This window comes from Arachis hypogaea, chromosome 9 (genome assembly GCF_003086295.3).
Source record: "Arachis hypogaea cultivar Tifrunner chromosome 9, arahy.Tifrunner.gnm2.J5K5, whole genome shotgun sequence".
NCBI lineage: Eukaryota > Viridiplantae > Streptophyta > Magnoliopsida > Fabales > Fabaceae > Arachis > Arachis hypogaea.
Window position 1 is genome coordinate 91,792,215 of NC_092044.1, and position 16,777 is coordinate 91,808,991.

General features: G+C 36.3%; 2 protein-coding genes across 2 annotated transcripts; one reads left to right on the top strand and one right to left on the bottom strand.

Annotated features, from left to right (window-relative positions):
• Positions 1 to 623: 623 nt before the first annotated feature.
• On the bottom strand, positions 624 to 5,291 carry LOC140175163 (uncharacterized). Its single transcript, XM_072202100.1, has 6 exons — positions 5,213 to 5,291; positions 4,718 to 5,041; positions 3,956 to 4,495; positions 3,477 to 3,646; positions 3,150 to 3,377; positions 624 to 1,214 (listed from the first exon to the last, which is right to left on the bottom strand). The coding sequence occupies exons 1-6, from the start codon at positions 5,289 to 5,291 to the stop codon at positions 624 to 626; spliced, it is 1,932 nt and encodes a 643-aa protein (XP_072058201.1).
• Positions 5,292 to 11,300: 6,009 nt separating this feature from the next.
• On the top strand, positions 11,301 to 16,558 carry LOC112711217 (putative E3 ubiquitin-protein ligase XBAT35). The gene is made up of 9 exons (XM_025763828.3): positions 11,301 to 11,665; positions 11,878 to 11,992; positions 12,387 to 12,467; positions 12,608 to 12,696; positions 12,809 to 12,900; positions 13,137 to 13,218; positions 13,432 to 13,534; positions 13,977 to 14,062; positions 15,551 to 16,558. The coding sequence occupies exons 1-9, from the start codon at positions 11,564 to 11,566 to the stop codon at positions 16,178 to 16,180; spliced, it is 1,380 nt and encodes a 459-aa protein (XP_025619613.1). The 5' UTR covers positions 11,301 to 11,563; the 3' UTR covers positions 16,181 to 16,558.
• Positions 16,559 to 16,777: the final 219 nt, after the last annotated feature.

Below are 16,777 nucleotides of genomic sequence, written 5' to 3' on the forward strand. Positions count from 1 at the left end.
TATGCCTTTTCAAAGTCAATTTTTATAGACATGAACTTCTTTTTTCCTTTTAATTTCCTCATATTGTGCCACAGCTCTTTGGCAATAATAACATTGTCATGTATCATTCTGCCAGGTATAAAACTGGCCTGTTTTGGAGAAATGCTATCGGCAAGGAGGGGTTTGAGTTTGGAGATCACAATTTTAGTGATGGTCTTGTAAGCAACATTACATAGTGCTATAGGCCGAAATTGCGAGATAAATTCTAGATTAGGAACCTTAGGAATCAGAGTGATGAGAGTTTGATTGATGGATTCAATAATCCGAGGGTTATGCCAGAGTTGTAAAATAAAAGGGATAAACGAACCTTTTATTACATTCCAATTCTCCTTATAGAAGAGGGCTGGGAAACCATCCTCCCCAGGGGCTTTCAAGGACCCAATGTCAAACAACGCTTTTTGGATCTGAGTGTATGAAGGAGGAATAGAAAGGACATCTTTAATATCTTTACGGAGTTCTGGGAAAGTGAAAACTGTATTAAGGTAGGTGCAGTTGCCATTCTTTTCTTGGTAAAGGGCTTTGAAAAAATTCATTACCATCTTTATAACTTCCTCTTGTTGGTCACACCACTGCCCATCACTTTTTCAAAGCTTAAGGATTCTATTTTTCTTCTTTCTTATTGCTGTTTTTGTATGGTAATACCTTGTATTTCTATCTCCGTCAACAATCCAATTCTGTCTAGATTTTTGAAGCCAGAGTATTTCTTCTTGATTCAGAATTTCTTCAAGCTCTGTAACAAGTTGTTGCTCCAGGTCTTCGAGAAAGGGATTTCTGCCATAGGTCGAAGCTTTTTGGATACCATTGATTCTGTTTAGGACTCTTCTTTTTCTCTTAAAAACATTGCCGAAGACATCGTTATTCCATTTTTTCAAATTGACAGCAAGAGAATTGAGTGATGCAGGAAATGAATTAGAAGGACTCCAATTTTTTAAAACAAATTCATCAAAATTGGGGTGTGATTTCCACATAGCCTCATAGCGGAAGCGCTTTTCACCTTTATCCATTCTTTCCGGTTTTATAATCACCAAGAGAGGGTGATGATCAGACCTCACTCTAGGAAGCACTTCAACTCTAGCATCTGAGAAAGAGCTTCTCCAATCTGCATTAGCCAGGGCTCTATCCAACCGTTTAAAAACTCTCTCTAACCCATTGCGCTGCCCCCCCTCCAAGTAAACCTTGTACCACAGTACCCCAGGTCTATTAGATTGCAGGTGTTAATCCAGTCCTTAAATTTTCTACAAGCATTGGCATCAATTCGAGCACCCCCTTTTTTCTCGCACACTTCCGCAATTTCATTATAGTTGCCAACTAGCATCCAAGGCATATCCTATTACAAGCAATCTGTTTAATCTTTTCAAAAAACACCTTTCTAAGGCTTTCTTGGGGACTCGCATAAACAACAGTTAAAGCCCAAGGAACTCTACATTGATCATTTATAGATGGTGGACGAAATTGTGATACAAGAGTTTCAGGCACTGTTAGAGAAGCTCACAACTCCGTTCAACTTAACCAGCAAGTGTACTGGGTCATCCAAGTAATACCTTACGTGAGTAAGGGTCGATCCCACAGAGATTGTTGATATGAAGCAACCTATGGTTACCTTGTAAATCTCAGTTAGGCAGATTAAATGGTTATGGGTTTCGAAAATTAATAATAAAAAGAAAATAAAAAGGGATAGAAATACTTATGTAAATCAATAGTGGGAATTTCAGATAGGCATGTGGAGATGATGTGCTCCTCTCGAATATCTACTTTCTTCTTACATTCATCCAATCCTTCTTATTCCTTTCCATGGCAAGCTGTATGTAGGGCATCACCGTTGTCAATGGCTACATCCCATCCTCTCAGTGAAAATGGTCCTATGCTCTGTCACAGCACGGCTAATCATTTGTCGGTTCTCAATCAGGTTGGAATAGAATCCCTTGATTCTTTTGCGTCTGTCACTAACGCCCAGCCTTCAGGAGTTTGAAGCTCGTCACAGTCATTCAATCCCAGAATCCTACTCGGAATACCATAGACAAGGTTTAGACTTTCCGGATTTTCATGAATACCGCCATCTATCTAGCTTATACCACGAAGATTCTGTTGGGGAATCTAAGAGATATGCGCCCAGCCTAAGGTAGAACGGAAGTGGTTGTCAGTCACGTGCGTTCATAGGTGAGAATGATGATGAGTGTCACGGATCATCACATTCATCAAAGTGTTGTGCAACGTATATCTTGGAATAAAAATAAAAGAGAATTGAATAGAAAGTAATAGTAATTGTATTGAAACTTGAGGTACAGCAGAGCTCCACACCCTTAATCTATGGTGTGTAGAAACTCTACTGTTGAAAATACATAAGTGAAAGGTTCAGGCATGGCCGAATGGCCAGCCCCCATGGTCTAAGGACTATGCGCCCCCAGATGTTCTTCAGATCTAAAGTGATCAAAAGATGTCTAATACAATAGTTAAATGTCCTATATATACTAGACTAGCTACTAGGGTTTACATGAGTAAGTAATTGATGCATAAATCCACTTCCGGGGCCCACTCGGTGTATGTTTGGGCTGAGCTTGATCTATCCACGAGCTGAGGCGTTTATTGGAGTTGAACTCCAAGTTATAGCGTGTTTTGGGCATTCAACTCCGGATCATGACATGTTTCTGGCGTTTAACTCCAGACAGCAGCATGTACTTGGTGTTCAACGCCAAGTTACGTCGTCAATTTCCGAATAAAGTATGGACTATTATATATTGCTGGAAATCTTGGATGTCTACTTTCCAACGCCGTTGAGAGCGCACCATTTGAAATTCTGTAGCTCCAGAAAATCCATTTCGAGTGCAGGGAAGTCAGATTCCAACAGCATCAGCAGTCCTTTTGTCAGCCTTTTTCAGAGTTTTGCTCAAGTCCCTCAATTTTAGCCAGAAATTACCTGAAATCACAGAAAAACACACAAACTCAAAGTAAAGTCCAGAAATGTGAATTTAACATAAAAACTAATGAAAACATCCCTAAAAGTAGCTTGAACTTATTAAAAACTACCTAAAAACAATGCCAAAAAGCGTATAAATTATCCGCTCATCAATAGACATATGAATAAACTGAGTATGCATTTCAATATAGGTTACCTGTAAGGAGTCACAATTCCACAGAGCCCAGATGCCGCCACTGTAGCCCTGTGCTTCATGTATACAATAATATTTGAAACCCATGCTTCTGATAATCTCCTTAGCCCTCGCGCCACTACATTCAGTTTCACAAAGGAGCACCAAATCAGGATGCTTCTGTCTAACCAGTTCTTTAAGGGTGCTAACCGATGCATAGTTGGCAACCCCTCTTATATTCCAAGCAAGGATCTTCATAGAGAAAAATCTAAACATAAACTATAAGAGTGAAACTCTGTATCTGCTTGAACAGCTTATTCCAAAAACAACTAGTACTCATTACGAGCACACCATTTCATCCTCCAGAGAAGGATGCTCTTCCATAGCCACTTCTGCAATTACAATCTCTCTATTTTCAACGTCCTTCATAACCATAGAGAGCTCCCTGGAGTCAACGGAAACAAAGCCTGGAGGTACTGGATCAGGGGGTTCTTTAGAAGGAGTTGGGTTACACGCTGAATCTACAACAATAAGGGAGGGTGTTGGGCTGCAGGGTGATGGGTTGGCCCAATTCTCTTGGTGGTGTTGGGGGTCAGGGGGGTGATTAGTTGAAAAAATTTTGGGTGGGGCTGAAGAAGAAGTAGGTTTAGGGACAGATGGGTTCTCTTTAGAAATAGTTTGGGCTTATTGTAAGGTCAAAGAGATGCCTTTGAAATGGGCTGGCTGGGTCTTGGGCAGTGGGTTGGTTCGGGTTTTGGGCTGGGTATGGTTAATTTCGGATGACTGAGCCTTCTCTTGGTGGGGAGCATCTGAATTAATCACCCCATGACATTGTGGGGATGCCTCTTTGTGTACCTCATCATTGAAAGATTCTTCTATTTGCAGCACAGCAAAATGGGATTGTTTCCCATTTCCACCCACATTCTGTCCTTTTTCTTGCACATTTCCACCTTTGCTGGTACTTTCTCCATAATTTGTGAATTTTTTGCCACGTGCATGTCTCTGTACTAACATCCAAGGGCCAAAATCCCCATCATTTTTTTGCTGGACTTTTTTGCCCTTGTCAATCTTGTTCTTTACATTTTTGTCCCTTTCTTCTACCTCTGGATTTCTTGCTGTGTTTTTGCCATTATCGTTTTGAGACTCTGAAGCATTCTTTTTCTTCTCAAGGCAGTTCTCCCTGTCATGGCCCACTCTTCCGCATGAAAAGCAAACTAGATGGAGCCCTTCATATTCAACTGCATGAGGTATACCATTGATTAGGTATTGGGACACCAGAGGTTTGTCCAGTTCCACTTTCACACAAATTCTGGTAAACTTTTTCCTGGAGACCTTTGCAGTATTACTATCCACTTTCAGTATTCTTCCCACTATATTCCCAATTTTTTATAGAATAGTCCTGTTGTAATATTCTATTGCTAGTCCTGGGAGCCTCACCCAGGCAGCAATCTTGTCAATGGACGCCGTAGTTGGATCAAAATCCGGTTTTCAAAATTGAACAGTCAAGTAGTGATCCAGAATCTTCCACGGTCCTTCCATAAGCCCGTAATCCAAATCCTCTGAATTGAAAAACCTTACTAGGAAGAAATCACCACCCAGGTCTATTACCTCAATGCTTCCCATTTTGGCCCACATAGTTTCCAATCTCCTTTTCAGAGCCAAAAGAGAGATTTTTCTGCCAAGCAGTTTCACTATTAGGGAGTTCCACCATTCTTCCCTAATTTCCTTTTGTATACTCTCCCCTATAATCAGATTCAGTAAGCCATTAGGCATTTTTTTGATAGTAATCTCCTCATCATCTATATCTTTGTTCTCATCATCTCTGTCCTCTTTTTCATTTACTTTTTCTGCTTCATCTTCCCCATTGACTTCCGCACTGGGGTCTCCTTGTCGAGGGGCACTTTTTCCTGTCTTAACTATGTTGGCAAAAGAAGTCGACCATCCCTGTGTTCCCTTTTTTTATTCTTCCTCTGGAGGCATTTCATCAACATGCATCACGGAATGTTCCCGTTCTTCTACCTCTTTATGACATTCCATCCAAGTATCCACCCTCGGATGAATGCAAACAGATCTAGAAAATTCTTTACCTTCCCCATTCTTCTTTACTTTTTTTTTCAATCCCCTGTTGCAGATCTTGTTCAGCGTTAGATTCTCTTCTTGGCTCATGGGACCGAGAGGCTCCACCTCTCACAAAGTCCCCTCTCATCGGCGGCCACACACGTTATAGTGAGGCAAAGACAGAAAAGTGTACGGAGAGAGAAAGCTTTCCTTATAGACAATAAGGTATATTGACAATGTGTATAATGAGCTGGTTTATTAGCCCACGATGAATTAAAAAAAAATAAAAAACACCCCTAAATTCTAATAACAAAAAATTTTTACCCCGTAATTTCAAATTTAAAGTTTAAACCATCTCCTACCCACTACCAAACTCTAGCAGTGCCTAACCCCCTCAGCATCCCCAACAGCACTGTGACCACCCTTCTAGCAACTCTAGCAGCGCCGTCACCCACCCCCAGCAGCCCCAACAGTGCCGTGACTCCCCCAATTAAAATAACCATCCGATTACATATAAAACTGATCACCCATAAAAATATTAAGTCTGTATGCCTCAACCAAATCTAATAAACTAATCATCCAAATGTTCATTAAAACAACCATCTGCATATCTACTGCATTGAACATTCAGATTATTTTAATTATACTTACATAAATAACCATCCGCATTAGACATAAAAATAACCATTCGCCGACCTATTGTAGTGAACATCTGTATACAAAAGGGCTTTTACTTTTGTACTTGATTCCCGTTGACAAGCGCAGGGGGAGAAAAGAGTGCATAGGCCTGCAATTGCGTAGGAGAGGACAACGGCGGGACCAGCGTAGAGGTGAGCCGCGCGTCCGGTCGTGACGACAATGCCGGCGTTGGCGGGGCGACGAGGTCGTACCAGCAGAGAGTGGGGCGCATGTGGGAGCTGGATCGGGCGCAGAGGCAGGTCATCTCGTCTTAGGAGGTGGAGACTAAGACGACACGGGTTGCAAGGCGAGAAGGAATGTGACAGAGACATTGGGAGGGAGAAATCGCCGGCGCGAGAGAGGGACTGCACGACTAGTGCGATGTGGGACTGCGGGAAAGACGCAAACTGCGCGATGGTGCTGCTGGGCATTCGTGGTGCATACGTCGGCGTCAACCAGAGCTATGGGTGATGATGGCTGGTGTTTATGGTGGCGCGGCACCGGTGAGAGAAGAAGATATTGGGTGAGATGGCAGTCACATTTTGGGGGAGAGGGAGGCCGTTTTTTGAGTTTACGTAACTGTTGCAAATTTTTATTTATTTTGAATTTAAATTGGTAATTATTGAAAATTATTTATTTATTTATCATTTGATGTTAATTTCAATTTTATTTCTATTGTACACATTATACACTAAGTTCATTGGCTCTCTATACTTTCTCAATCTCACCAAATAAAATCTTTTAATATCTTTATTTTTGAATTAGGCCCAATCAGGATCAGTTTGTGAATTTGAGCCTGGTAAAAAGTAATATCCAAACTCAGTTAGTCACTTTTTAGTAATATGCTTAAGTTATTTGTAATAAAATATCATAATTTGATACTATTTTCGAAGGTTATTGAGATAATTTTGAGAAATTAATCTTTTTTGTTGAATTTTTTAGTCTTTTAATAATTGATAAAAGAAAAATGAATATCAATGTAAAATTCGAACTCGATAATTCAAAAGTTTTAAATTTATGATTTTTAAACTTTGGAGTAAAACTCAAAATGAAGAGAATGTAACAAATAATGTGTCCCCTCAAACGACGACATTGTTCAAAAGTATTTTTATTCTTCCGAGTTGAGGAGTTATGATAAATCTATATTTTATGATAATTTTTGGATTGGAAAGAATAGAATTTATCAACTTAACTTGTACTTATTCTTTAAAAATGTATGCTTTGTGAATTTTCTTCTAATTATGCTTAATTGATTGAAACATGCTTTTTAGACTTTTAAAATTGTCAAATTAATTTCGTTTTTATTCCATTCGATACCTTGATATACTTGTTCAAGTTGTTTAAGATTTGAGAAGCAAAAATAATTTGGAAAGATGGGTGAAAAGCATGCAGAAGTGGAGATTTCGCGAAGAAACGAAGGAGGAAGAAATCCAATACTGTGCACACACATAAGTCTCGTCACGTGCCTCGTTTAAAATAGCACATGACTCGTGATTTCTAACTGATTTTAGGCACAATCTAATTTATTTTTGAAGCATTTGAAGCAAGCATTGAGGGATAATACACCAAGTAGTCTTAGGTTTTTGTTTTTAGCATGTTTTAGTGAATTCTAGAGAGAGAAGCTTAGGATTTTTATTTTAGTTCTCTCTTGTTTTAGTTTTTAATCTTATTTTAGTTTAATTTTATTTACATTTTCTCTTTCTACTATCTTAATTTACTAGGATTATCACGTTAGTTTCTTATTTTGGAATTCTCATTGGTTTTTTTCGCAAGTTAAGAAGAAAAAGTTGGACGTCCAATCAATGGAAAACTTCATTTTTCATCTATTTTCTTTCCTTTTAATTTCCATTGATCCAAGTATAGTGTTAATGAATTTGATGTTTTATGTTTTTTTTTTTTGTTTACTTAAGATGCTATTGTTTCTTACTTAAATTTAGTAGTGGTAGATTTTATTATTCTTTCAATTTATGATGCTTTGTTATATATCTTTCAAGTATTTCATAAAATACTTGACTTAGTTATAGAGTAGGTTTTCATTCTTGACTTAGATTGGAAATTTAAGTGAACTTGAGTTGTTAATGTCCAAGTTGATTGATGATTTAGAGATGTTAATTAATCTTATTTTTGCTAATGCTAATTTTTTACTAATTCAATTAATAAGTTAGTTAGAATTTGTAGATTAGAATTAATTAAACCTAATTGGCTTTCTTAAATTTAAAAAGTTGATAAATTGAATTTACTCTTTGTAATTATCATATTATGATTAATGATAAAGATAATAATTTTTAACCCTTAATCCTTGTCAAAATCTTTTTAACATTTAAATTTATTTTTTTTATTAATTAATTACCTTATTTACTCTTAATTTAATTTTTCTTGCCATTTAAATATTGCATTGCCCCTTAAATTCTTACTATTTAAATTTTCGTCAATTACGATAAAATCCCTTTCTCTATAGCCAATAATTCATGTTACAGTTTTCTTAGTATTATAATTTTTTAGGTGCTACTTTCATCCAAATATACTCAAGTTTAAAATATTAAAATTAGATTATTAATTTATTAAGATATATGCAATGAGATGGCGTATAAAATACGTAAGTTTACTAAATTGTAAATGTGATTTCAGATTTTATTTTGTATTTACATATATTTATATTTTTAGATTGATAATTTATATCCAATAAATAATAAAAAATATTAAAAAATTATTAAAATTTATTATTTTTTTAATTAATTAATTATTAAAATTTAAAAATATAAAATAAAATATATTACGAAATTATTAGACTAAAAAATTAGATTAAAAAAATTAAATTAATGACTAAATAATAACAAAAATAATTTTGATGATCTCTAACAATAATATTTCTCATAAATAATTATCATTAGACAATTATTCGTGTATTTTTTAAAAATTAGAATATAAATTATTCTTTTTCGTATATTTTTTGTATGATAAAATTTAGTTGTATATGTATTTAACGTGTAAATAAATATGATTATATATTTTAGGATAAAACTCTACATTTAAACAAAATACTTAAACAAGTCTAACCAAATTGTTATAACAATTTTTTAAATCACGCGCCTCCTTTTCCTTCTCCTTCTTCGTTTCCTTCTTTTTCTTCTTTCACTTCTCCTTCCAAATTCGCATAGGTTCTTCTTCTTCCCTCCTCCTCCTCCTCCTCCTCCTCCTCCTCCTCCTCCTCCAAATTCGCACACGCAAGCTCTTCTTCTTCCCTCTTTCTCCTCCTCCTTGCCCAATGTGCGTCTTCTTCTTTTTGTTTTCCTTTTTCGTTATCGTCATCACCAATAACACCAACATTTTACTAACATCTTTATTAGTTCTGATTTTCTCTAATGCCATCATTAAATAATTTTGGTTCATTTCATAGTTTATTTCGGTCCATTTGTGTGTTAATTGAGGTTCACTTGATGCTACTAATAAATATTGACCAAATTTTTTATTCTTTAAGTAATTTTTTAACTGTTTGTTCAAATCTGAATTAAATTCAGTTCATTTGTGAATTGAGTTAGGTTCACTTGATACTACTTTTAAGTATTCAACAAATCTGTTATTCCTTAGGAAATTTGGTTCATCTTTTAGTTTAATTGAGTTCATTTGTATGCAAAAATAAATTGAAATGTGATTTTCTTGTTGATTGAATATTTATCATTTTTTGTTCAAATCTGAACCGAATTCGGTCCATTTGTGAATTGAGTTAAGTTCACTTGATACTACTTTTAAGTATTCACCAAATTCGGTTCATTTCTGGATCTAAATTAACTTTAATTAAAAGGAGAAAAAGAAAAAATACAGCAACAACAGCAACAATAAAAGAATGACGATTGAGAGAAAACATGTGAAGAAGAAGAAGGAATGCGAAAAAGAAGAAAGTGGAAGGCGAAGAAAAAGAAGGAAGAACGCGAAGAAAAAGAAGAAGGAATGCAAAGACAAAGAAGGAGGAAAGCCAAGAAAAAGAAGGAAGAATGCAAAGACGAAGATGGAAACTGAAGAAGCGTTATTGAAACGCGCGTTATTGAGTTTGGACCTGCTTGATTGGATTTGGATACAAAAATGCTTGTATGTGTAATTAGGCTGTTTATTTTATTTGGATGTAGATGAGTTTGAAGAGTTAAGTGTCGAAGTAGTCCCTGAAATTGCACTCGAGCCTCAAAGTGGTTACTAAAGTTAATAGTTACTCCTCGAACGTACACTCCGAAACTTATATTAGTCCCTAAGATATTTTCCGTCCATCGGAACACTAAACCAACGTCGTTTATTATTTATAAAAGAAAAAAAGAAAAACACCTCCCCCTCCCTCTCCCTCTCCCTCTCCCTCTCCCTCTTTTCCTCCCTATTTTTCTTCTTTCTCCCTTATTCTTTGTTCCTTGACTTCTCTGTTGCGAACCACTGAAGTAACCTACAGGACCACGGAAGTTAGCCCCTTTTCTCCACAAGCTCACTACCAGTTGCCACCACCCTAGCGCCGCCAATCCAGACCGCCGCGACGTCTTTCTTTGTCGTTCCTTCTCAAGCTGCTAGCTGCCAGTCACTAGCAACCCCAGAGACCACCCTACAACCCCTTTTTCTTCCCTCCTCTTCCTATTATTTTTCTCTTTGTTTTTCTCCTCCCCTTCGCGCAAGACCAGCCACTGCTGTCACCACTCTGCGCCGTTGGCCTGCCGCCTTCTCTTCGGCCTCATCATCACTTACAAAACACAACCCCCAACCTCTCCCTCCAACTTGCCAATCTTTCACAGAGAAACAACAGAACAGAGGATAGCTTTTGTTCTTCCTCTTTTCAGCAAGAACATGGTACAAGTCCAAAAAACATATTATTCTTTTTTATCTTTTTCTTTGCGTATTTAATGCAGAAAGTGAGAAGACTTTGGTGAAAAAGAAGGAGAAGTTGAGATGGGTATTGGTGGGTGGCTGGAGAGAGATGTCGGAGATGAGAGGAAAAGGGATAGTGAGCGTTGGATAAGAGGAAGGAGGGGGCTTTGGGTTTATTTTTTTTAAACACAAAATAACGTCGTTTCCATGTTTCGATTATTGGAAAGTGTCTCGGGGACTAGTCTAGGTCCCAAAGTACAAGTTTGAGAATGAAATTAGATAACTATCAATTTTAGAAATTATTTTGAGACTCAGAATGTAACTTTAAAAATTATTTTAAGGTTTCACTCGAGTTAAATACAAGATTAAACTCTACATAATTAATTTATTATATTATTTCTATACTATTATTTATGGTTATAATTTGATTTTAAAATGTGTTCCAAAAGTTTATTTTATCCCAACTTTACGCATATGTTGGATTAGTTAAATGTATAATAATTTGATTTGATGGATTAAAATATACAAAATAAATCTATTAATAATTTATATTCTAATCTCAAAAGATTAGTATAATAGTAAAAAAAAAAAAAAATTAGTATAACAGTTGCCGTAAAGTTATTTCCTCACTCTTCTCTCATCCCCTTTCCCCGTTATCATCTTTTATTTTTTCTCATTTATCAATCAATTTTGACCTTTTCCAGGAAAGTTCAAAATTTTCCTGGAAAACCCTCTCGTTCATTTGAAGCCCATTTTCCCTAAACCTATGAACCCCACTTCATAATTCCTATAAAGTCTACATCAACAGGAAGGGGAAAAAATAATAAGTAATCCAATTTTGGTTCTAAGGTCGTGCTTGTATCATGGGGCAAGGGCAGTCCAAGAGCGAATTGCTCTATCAGCAGGTCAGTTATGGGAACATAGAAGGAATCAAAGCCCTTCACAGAGATGGTGCAGGCCTCGAGGTAATGAAGCTTTGCCAAAATTGACCCTAAAATGTGATTTTTCTTCTTCTTAGTTTTGTTATTGTGGGTGTGATCAAGAGGATCATGATGATGATAGTGATGATGAAGATGATGATTATTTGGATTGGATCAATTTGGATTTTGTTGTTGGTTTTGATTTTTTTTTTCCTTTTATTTGTTTATATTCCTGGGTTGAATTTTTTATTATGCAGTGGATAGACAGAGAAGGAAAAACCCCCTTGATTGTTGCATGCATGAATCCTGAGCTTTATAATGTTGCCAAAACTTTGATAGAACTTGGAGCCAATGTCAATGCATACCGTCCAGGTATTGAATTTTTATCTTATTTATTTTAATGATTTCATTGTTTAGCTTCTTGGGAAATTATGTTGAGTGCTATCAATTGAATTTGTTTATTATAATTTGAAAGAAGCTGGAACATTGTGGTGAATTGCTACTGAACAAAATTCTTGAGGTTTTGTAGCAAAATTGAAACTTAAAAAAAAAATTATAATGAAGCCTAGGGTCATTTGTTATGTAGTTTTGGATACTACTGTACCTGTATAGGTTTCGTAGTTGAGAATTTGACATGGTTGGTTGTCTCTACTGAATACTGAATGCTTAACTTCTCTTACCAAAGTGTAGTAATGGAAGTAGAAAACTGAACTTGATTTATGTTTTTCTTGACTTGCTTCAACGGTTGGTTTCAACTATTGTAAAGGTCGTCATGCGGGGACTCCATTGCATCATGCTGCTAAACGGGGGCTTGAAAGTATTGTTAAGTTACTTCTTTTGCATGGAGGTATGTTCAAGTGTCTACATATGTCAGCAAATTTTTTATTATTCCCTTTAGCTTGAATCTTTGGAAGTCCAGAAAGTGTTACTTAATATTTTTATTGTTAAGTATATATTTATATGGGGTTTACTATTTCAACCTTTCAGCAAATCCTTTGATCTTGAATGATGATTGTCAAACTGCTCTTGAGGTCGCCAGGGCCAAAGGACACAGCAATGTTGTTAGGGCAATTGAGGTACATATGAATTTTTCATTATGTTGCTATATGAAGTTGAATGCACTGACTATTTTATTTTTTCTTCTATTTATCACCATATCTGTGCCATTAATGATTATCGTTTCTGCAGAGTCATCTATGCTTGTTCTGTGGTTGGATGCGAGAATTTCATGGACCTGGCTTTCTAGAAGTAGTAGCTCCTCAGTTGGTATCTAGAAGAGTGTGAGTATCATGTGATATATCATATATTTTTCATGCGGCCTTCTATCTGTACCATTTTCTGGTTATCCTTTCAAGATTTATTGCTAGATGGCTGGGCTTGCAATCTCATAACTAGCAATTTGTTTCCGTCGCTTATAAATAACTGTCAAAAGAAAAATCAAATAAAGTAGTTTTTAAATTTGTCATATAGTAAAATATTTGTGATCTCATTATTGATTAATTAAAGTTCTTTGCAGTTGGGTGGTTGTTTTACCAGTTGGCTCCCGCAATCCTACCAGACCTTACAAGTTGGAGCTTGCTTTATATTCTACTTTGCAGGTATTCCATGGTCAATGTATCATCATCTCTCTTCCTTCACGCATTCACAGAGAGAAGACAACAGTTTCATGTTTTATTACTAGAAAGAATGTTTGAAATATTAAAATTAACACATAAGACTTGAGTTGGTGCTTTTTCTTCTTTGGATATTTTTCCCCTGTTGTTCACCTTGGACATACTTGAGTTTTTCAATTGCTGTAACTAAATGAGCAGGATGGACAACCACGAACACTAATTCCTCTGTGGAGGGCCAATTTAGAAGAACCAAAGCTTCACCAGTCTGACCCATCCGTGACAATTGCTGATATGACTTCCCGTAATCTCCTATACTGGGTCATTTTTTTGTTTGTCACCCATTCCTTTTCACAATTACATTGAGATATACATTTGTTGCTAATATTACTAAAAATGCATTAGACACACATCATATTTAAGAGTGGAAAAAAAAAGTGGACATGGTCACAGGGACAAGGTATTTAGAAACTTCAATCTATATTTCTGACTGAATATTAAACTTTGGCCGTGAGTTTTATTTGTTTTTAAAACATATATTTGCATTATAATATTATACCTTTGAAACTTGTACAACCAGGAGCGAAGATTGAAAAATGAAGCCAACTTTGCTTCTATTTTTAATGTGGATCATTGAACTTCACTTGCATCATTCCCTGGCATCTGTTTTGCTTTTTCGTACAGCATATCCTTCCTTACTTCTTAAGAGGCTTTTCCATTATTTTGATTTGTCTGCATATTTCTAGGAACACGGGTTAAACTTGCACCTGCAAAAGAGAATGACAGGCACCAACTTGCATTGTTTTCTAATGCTTGCAAAGGGATTCCACAGGTATGCTGAATGCCACATGATATGTATGCTGGTGTTATTCTGTTCGTGTTATGCTTCACATAAAGTGCAACTGTAGATCACAGGTTTTCTTTTGACTTTTTCTTTGAAGATATATATTGCACTTAATAATAGTTGATACATAAGTACTTAACTTAAATCCAAAGGAGGAGTGTTTAGTGTTTTAGAAGAAACTCATTAAGATGAAAAGAATAAATTCCAGGGTATTTGAAGGATAAGAAATCAATGAAGAAAAAGATAAGCACCAATGGTTCAAAACTGCCTAATCCATAAACCCAAAATCTTTCAGGATACCTCTTTAAAGAGATCTTGCTTAAGATGAGAGAGAAGCCGAATGTGTAATGGTATTGATACTTTAAACCAGCTGTTGTGCCAATGAAGCCATTTTAAACTATACAATATGAGAGCTAAGCTCCGAGTCTATATACTAGAGTATAGCTTGGATTGCACATTGCTACGAAATTTAACCCATTCACTTTAAATCAACACTTAACAAACTTACCATTGATATTGGTACAAGGAACAAGTGACACCTGACCTTCACCAAGGTTACCAAACCAAAGCTCCAAAAAGGAACTAAATTAAACATCATAAGAAAATATGAGGAATCACACTGAGAAAGGGCCAAGCATTACACACACATTTTAGGAGATGGGGCTTTGTGTGTTCATCTAGTCTGGCTACAATCCTGCAACAGGTTATTCGTATTCCCTCATAGTCTAAATAGAAGACTCGGCCTAATAGACTTTCAAAGGGGCTTATCAAGAGAGAATATAGTCGTATTCAAGTCCCACAAATGAGTTAAGAATTTGAAAAAGGAGTTGCTTGTAATCAGCCCCGCAGAGTCAAGACCAGTTGTATGATAAAAATTGGCAGCCTTATGTTGCTGAAATTTTGGGTATAAATACAGCTTATAAATTAGCAAATAGTTTGATTTGTAATTGTGCTTCTGTTATAAAAGAGGAGTGTAAATCTCGTTTTTAACATTGTTATTAAAGCCACTTGTATTTTTTAATCATTTCAGTTGTCAAAGACTTGCATCTATCCGATGAAATGTGATGTCTTATGGGCATTATTTCCGTCAGATTTGTGGTTTTAGATTTCAGTGCAGTGATGCAAATCATTTTCCAGAAAAGCATAGGATATTGCCTGATTCTCTTCAAGAACATTTGTGTAGTTTGTTCTTCCAGTGGCAAATGATGTTGATTGTAGTACCAATTCATATGTTAATAGCATATACTACCACTGTTTTATTTGTGAAGTACATGTTTCTGTATCTGGTTTTGTAATTGTTCCTTTTCAAAATGGTAAAATGCAATAGGTTCTGATTCTTCTCTTATATTTCACTTTAATTCTTCTGCAACTTAGAAAATGTTTATAAAGATTTTTCAAATGATCATTCTCCTGATGCATAATTCCCATGTTAACTTCGTGATGATCTAATCTCTCTTTTTTCTTTTCTTTTTTCAGGCAAGTCCAGCATTTTTGCAAAGTAATGTGCCTCCGGCCACAGCACCACCATCTACAGAAGGCGAAGGCGAAGACGCAGAGCTGGCTATGGCCATCAGTGCATCTCTTCAGCAGGCCATTCAGGAGAGACCACCTTTTCCAGCTGCCCAACCAAACTTCGAAGCAAGCTCTTCAAGCAGCGGTGCAAACAGAAGCAAACTTGGTTTTCTAGGCACCCAAAATCCAAACACAAGTGAAAGCGAGCCTGTACAGGAAGTCCATGAAAATGCCTCTGCTGGACATGCTGCCAGCAGTCTTGATTTCGATCCATCAGCTCCACCAGCCCCTCCAGCTGCCGATGATGATATTCCGGTGGACGGCCCCATTCAATACCCTTCAATTGACATAAGCCCTGTGGACATGTCATCGCCAGTTGTTGAGAACCTACCGAAAGATGAAGAAGGAAAACATGCCGGAGGAAGCGGCTCATCATGTGTGATATGTCTGGATGCACCGGCAGAGGGGGCATGCATACCATGTGGTCACGTGGCCGGATGCATGTCGTGCTTGAATGAGGTCAAGACAAAGAAATGGGGTTGCCCGGTGTGTCGAGCGAAAATAGACCAGGTCATAAAGCTGTACCATGTTTGATACAAGCATGCAATGTTTCTCTGATGAAAAAAGTGGAAAATGCACATTCAGTTTGAAAATTTGCTTGGAGCTAGAACTGAAAATGACAAACAGAAAAGAAAATGTTAGATAGAAAGTAAACAGGGAGGGGGACCAGGGTCCACATCCACATGGGACTTTGTTTGCATATAAGATTGCTTTCAATTCAATGGATTTGTTGGGTTAAATTTTTTACTCTTGGTATCTCAAATGTGAAAGTGAAACTTAGTGGAAGTTACAGGGTCTAAAAATACACTACTTTGATTTACATGTGAGAGTGAAAAATGTTTGTATAGTGATCTTCAGGATTCCTGGGATTTGTAGCATATTTATTTCTTCACTGGTTAGGTTTCTGTTGCATTCTTCTTCTATGCCTTCTTTTTCCAAGTCCCCCCTCTCTTTCTTGAAAGATTCTGAAATGAACTTCAGAAAATGGGATAAGAAAATAAAATAAAATTATTCTGTTAATTTTTGTAGTTTTTTTTTAATTTGTAATTAAGTTTTTATATTTTAAAAGTTTTTAATTGGTTTTTTACATCTCTTTAAATTTATAATTAGATAATTTTGAACAGTTAATAT